The sequence below is a fragment of the Chenopodium album genome, chromosome 1 (genome assembly GCF_948465745.1).
Source record: "Chenopodium album chromosome 1, dcCheAlbu1.1, whole genome shotgun sequence".
NCBI classification, from domain to species: domain Eukaryota; kingdom Viridiplantae; phylum Streptophyta; class Magnoliopsida; order Caryophyllales; family Amaranthaceae; genus Chenopodium; species Chenopodium album.
The window spans coordinates 1,291,448-1,297,447 of record NC_137834.1 but is presented as its reverse complement, the minus strand read 5'-3'; the positions used below and the strand labels follow the sequence as shown (position 1 = coordinate 1,297,447).

Here is a 6,000-nt window from a genome sequence, read left to right as displayed (position 1 = left end):
GTACTTTTTTGTTTTCATACTTGTGTTAACTAGAAATTAATCTAACTTTGACATCTAAATAATCAAGCGTCATCGTCCACCTGAGTTGATCGAATTGTTTGGTTGTGTTATGATTTTACTTATTGATCATTTTAATTTTGAGACCCGTAGTGGATCTAAGGTCTGGACTTTTGAATACATCCTATGTACAATGATTTACTATACATCGAGGGTCACTTTTATCAAGTTTAGGTCTAATTTTATAAATTTTTTTGGTAAAATTTATCAATAAAGCATATATACTTCGTAACTTTTATTTATATCAGGGTAACTTTTATTCATATTAGAATAACTTTTGCTCATTTTACGGAAACTTTATAACGGATACACGTAAAATATTTATTGTACATCTGATTTACTTAGAAGTTTGTCATTACCCATTCCTAGCTACTCACTTTGAGTTTCACACCATCACCATTATATATTATACAATCTAACCAAACACCATCAATACCGACACATATTTTTTTTTATTCAAGACATATTATAACATAAACAGGAGGAGAAGTTCCTCCTAACTAATAAAATACAAATCTCCTTTTTTTTCATCAACTAACAGTAGAGAAATTTATTTATGCATGGACTTAAGCCACACGTACACATACACATGCAAAAGTGACAAATTAAACCTAATTAACATAAGAGGCAATCCCTGGAATGTAATATTTCTCAAAAACAACAGGAAAAGGTCCATCTTCGGTGACTCCCAATTTTCCATCATCAAGAATTCTAACATCCTTACACTCCATAGCCGAAACCCTAAAAATTTCGGACTCGATTGTGTGACAAAACTTAATGTTGTACACATTCTTACCAGACTTAGCTTCTTCTATGCGAAATGAATAAGTAGGCTTGAATGGCCCGTTAGTACCGACAATCACGTACGATTTGTCGTTGGCATCGCTAGGGGCTACCCACCACCTCAATGATTTATTGCAGGTGGTGGGAACCCTATCAAAGTAGAACTCAATTGGAAATTGAGTCGCAAGGTAAAGAACTCTAAAAATGGTCGAGATCCTCACCGGAAAGCCGCTACTGGACGAGTCATGGGTTATAAAAAGAGGGCAAGGTGAAGAGTCCTCAGCTGGTGTCACTGTTAGGCCACCTTTGCCTGGTGAGTGTGGAACAATGTAGTAGTCCCCTCCGTTTCGTAGGAGATCTCCGTCAACATCTAGGATGTCGCCGGCGCAACTAGGAGTAGGAGAGAGGACAAGGAGAAGGAGAGTAATTGCAGCAGTTGGGATGAGAAAGGAAGCCATTTTTAGCTTATTTTGTTGATAACTTAGGTTTTGTTTTGTTTTGTTTTTTTTTTTTTTTTTTATTTTTTTTTTTTAATGTTTTGAGGGATGATGGAGGATTGGAAACAGGAGGGATGGTATTTATACAAGTATTATATGGATGGTATGAGAGAAAATTTGTAATATACATGGGGAGTTTTTGGGAAGTTAAAAAAGTACAACATAGTTATCTACCCTTATCTAGTCATCATCATGGTGGGACTCACTTATTGAAAAAGTTGTTGATTTATCTATAAAATTGTCATGTGATAAACAAATTTTGTATATTTCAAGATTACCTTATATTTACCCCTATTTTAACGTCGAGGAAGTCCCTATCTTGATGTCAACAAAATTGTTGGAGTCTATATTTAAAAAAAGTTACTACGTATTACATTACGGAGTACTTACAATTTTTCAATTTGATGAATAAATTTTGTATATTTTAGTAATAACTGTATTTTCTCTTATTCCTCATTCAAAAAAAAAAAAAAAAAAACAAACTAGTAGAAGACAAAGGAATTAAGAAACGTGCATTTTATTGAAAATTCCTCCACCACAATTGTAGTGAACGTAGGACAATGATTATATCAGTAATTCAAAACATCGGTGGTCCATAATTGTACGACAATCTTTTCATCATCACTTTAATAAATATTTTCTATGTTCATTTTTTAGTGTCCTATATTTCGTGGAATATGATCAATTTTGACATATTTTTATATAAGAGCATGGTTTTCTATGCTTTTCTCACATAAAGGTGTATCAAAATCAATTAAGTTTGTGTCAAAATCAATTTTTATATTTCATTTATGGATAGCCAAAATTAGTGACATATTTATATTTAAATAGTGTACTTTTTTTTTTATAAAACTATACTTTTTTTTATAGGTTGTCATTATTTTTTTTTATGTACTTTTAACATCATTTCCTAATACTTTATCTCTCCCTCTTTTTAATAATTACTCACTCTATCTCATAGTACTTGTCACAATTATCATTTTCGTCCATTTCAAAATACTTGAAACATTACCAAATATGAAATGGGATGACTGATAAAAAAATATATTTTCTTATACTCTCTTTGGGACCACTAACCCCAAAATCCAATTCAATCCTACATTTACTCTCTCCTCACTACCCTCACGGCCTCACCTCCCTTACTTTTTTATTTTCTTATAATATAAAAATACAAAAGAGAATCATTTATACTCTAATAAATAAATGTTTTAAATGGATCCACTTATAATTTTCTTAAACTTCTGTTTACCCCAACATTCCAAGTATTATAGGATGAAGATAGTACCAATTACATTCTCTTTCTCTCTACCTCTCTCTAACCCCATATGTATATGACTATATTTTTTACTCCGTAACATATAAATCTTTTTATCATAAAAAGACGATTAATTGTAGTGTGCTTCTTTTCTTTCTACACTTTCTTTTTGCTCCTCATTGCCTCCCATTCCTTTACTACCTTCTAATTCCAACAAAATGCTAGAGCTGGCTTACATAAAAAAGATACAAGTTTTTATAACAAAAGAAAATTTATGAGGTTCTAGTATGAGAAATTGAGAATCCATCATCACTTGTTCTTGTTGTAACAAACAAATGGATAAGGACATGAAAAAAAAAAACCAAACAAAAGCCAATTTAATGCCCACGTTTTCTCGAAATTTTTATCCACAAACAATTATTGTGGCTGTGTGGCAGATGTAGGACAAGGTAACCAAATTATTTGAGCAAGACTACTCCTATTTTATCTTACAACTTTTATCTTATGTCACATTAAATTTTAAATTAATTTGAGCAAGACTACTCCTTTTTTTTTAACTTAAAAACCTTCATTATATATATTGCAAGTATACATTATACAATTATAAACTATTTCGTACAACAATAGTAGACGAATGACACATATAGTAATACCATGTTACAATTGAACATTGTAAGTATGCCGTACTTTTTTAACTTCCCAAAAACTCCCCATGTATATTACAAATTTTCTCTCATGCCATCCATATAATACCTCTATAAATACTAACCCTCCTGTCAATCCTCCATCATCCCACAAAACTTTTTTTTTTTTAAAAAAAAATGGCTTCCATTCTCTTCCCAACTGCTGCGATTACTCTCCTTCTCCTAGTCCTCTCTCCTTCTCCTAGTGTCGCCGGCCCCATCGTAGATGTGGACGGCGACATACTACAAAATGGAGGGGACTACTACATCCTTCCAGCCTTTCATCCATTGATCTCATCATCATCGGGCGAAGGTGGCCTTAGATTGACACCAGGAGAGGACTCACCCTGCCCTCTTTTTATAACCCAAAACTGGTCCAAAAAAGGCTTGCCTGTGAAGATCTCAACCCTTTATTTAATACCGATCCTTACGACTTCATTTCCAATTGAATTTTACTTTGATAAGGTCGCCACCACCTGCAATAAACCATTGAGGTGGTGGGTAGCCCCTAGCGATGCCAACGACAACTCGTACGTGATGGTCGGTACTAAAGGGCCATTCAAGCCTACTTATTTTTTCAATATTATAGAAGCTGGTAAGGATGTGTACAACATTAAGTTTTGTCACATAACCGATTCCGAAATTTTCAGAGTTTCGGCTATGGAGTGTAAGGATGTTACTATTCTTGAGGATGGAAAATTGGGAGTCGCCGAGGGTGAGCCTTTTGCTGTTGTGTTTAAGAAATATTCTCCAAAGAAGATTGCCTCTTATGTTAATTAGGTTTGTCACCTTTGTATGTGTACGTGTACGTGTACGTGTGGCTACAGTCCATGCATGAATAAATAAACTTCTCCTTTTTTGATGATATCAAATGGGAGATTTGTATTATTATGGAGAACTTTTACTTTTATGATAGTCATCTTTAAAATTACAACCATACTAATTTTTTATTAGTTGATTTTTATTTTAAAAAAAAAAAACATTTTTAATTAATTTTGACATAAAAAAAATAAATAAATAAATCAGACAATAAAGATTTAGTATAATGGTAGTTATTTTAAGGATGACTACCATAGAATTTTAATATTAATGTCGTATTATGGCTTTAAATTATAAAAATAATGTGTCAGAATAATGAGGTTGTGAAATCAGGCACTTCCTAATTTATGATTTTTATTTATTTATTTATTTTTATTTTTTTTGGTCATTGGAGCAAAAATTGTCAACAAGCACTTGTAACCCTATTACTTGTATGGGAACTAGAGTGTTGTGGGTACACTCTGTTGGAAATAAGAAAGCAAAACTAGAATAGGAACGTTGAATTAAGCTAATGCTATTCTCATTCAAATAAACTAATAACAAATTATGCCTTATATAGGCTACAAAATAACTGTCAAAATAAACCAAATGCAAATAATTAGCATGCAAGCCTAATTACATGGGTTGTTGTTGTTGATACTTGATAGTGCCCATAATTATATCCCACTACTATCACTACTAACTTACTAGTTTGACTAAGTAAAAACAATATTAAAACTAAATATCTAATACTAACTTTGAAGCACTAACTTTAACACACTCGTGGAGTTATTGACTTATTGCCTCAACAAGTGAAATGCTTGCTTACTTACGAGTAATTCAATAATCGAACAATAATGTAATATGTCGAAATTTGTCAAACAATGAAATAAAATGACCACATTTGAAATGTGTTAAAATGACCAAGACATTTGAAAAGTGTTAACACTTAAAAAAAATGGAAGGTGTATATATCCTTTTGTAAATCTTAGTCATTTTTATATATTGTATGTAGACATCATTACAAAATTGACACATTAAAACACAACATTTTTTTTAAACCATTAAACAATTGGATATGAAATAAAAATCATAGTACTCGCATTTGAATCTTATCTTGGATCTAATACGAGTATCAATCAATAATTATATATTAAAAACACACTAGCTAAATAGCAATGACACGTCTCATCTCCTAGTGTGTCTTTATGTTTAATTTTATTTTATTTTTGCTGAAAAAAATTTCATAAAGAAACAAATTTTATACAAAAATAATTTCCTCTTTACTTAAAAAAATTATTTGACATATCTTTAATAAAAATATTTATATAGTTTTAAAAAACATTTTAAACATAATTCTGATCATTTTCTACGTCATTATGTCTAACATATCTTTTGTAATCCTTCATTTTGATCAAAACTTCTCAACTTTATTTTTAGATTATTTTTTTACTTATAAAAAACAAATAGTAATGACATTTTAATAATGGTTATTGAAAATTACTATGTAGCAACCTACTGGAACAATAATATTCTCCCTTGGAATGATTACTTACAGATGAGCGACAATGCTTTCTAAGAGTAACCAATTTATATTATTAAAACATATGGACAAACATTGCAGAGGGCCCTTTGGGCTTGAAATGTGGATGCAACACAGGCCCACCCATACCTGGTGCGAATTAATTCCACTTTAAAGGAGGGGCGGATGAGATTCGAACCCGTGACCTTTGTGTCACGCTGGCTCTGTTACCATGTTAGTGGACCAACTCAACCAAAAGCTTAAGCTGATGGTTGAGGCCCAAGAATATGTTTTATACTCTATCATTATCTAACAGAGATACGAGTTGCAACAGAATATGTAACAATATAGAAAAAAGGGAAAATATTTATTTATTTATTTATTATTTATTATTATTATTATATA

At 31.4% G+C, this 6,000-nt stretch overlaps 2 protein-coding genes across 2 annotated transcripts; one reads left to right on the top strand and one right to left on the bottom strand.

Annotated features, from left to right (window-relative positions):
• Window positions 1-377: 377 nt before the first annotated feature.
• On the bottom strand, window positions 378-1,374 carry LOC145624543 (kunitz-type trypsin inhibitor alpha chain-like). The gene has a single exon (XM_081677628.1). The coding sequence runs from the start codon at window positions 1,296-1,298 to the stop codon at window positions 669-671; it is 630 nt and encodes a 209-aa protein (XP_081533754.1). The 5' UTR covers window positions 1,299-1,374; the 3' UTR covers window positions 378-668.
• A 2,039-nt stretch (window positions 1,375-3,413) lies between these two features.
• Window positions 3,414-4,055, top strand: LOC145563875 (kunitz-type trypsin inhibitor alpha chain-like). The gene has a single exon (XM_081624284.1). It carries the CDS (start codon window positions 3,414-3,416, stop codon window positions 4,053-4,055), a length of 642 nt encoding a protein of 213 aa, XP_081480410.1.
• Window positions 4,056-6,000: the final 1,945 nt, after the last annotated feature.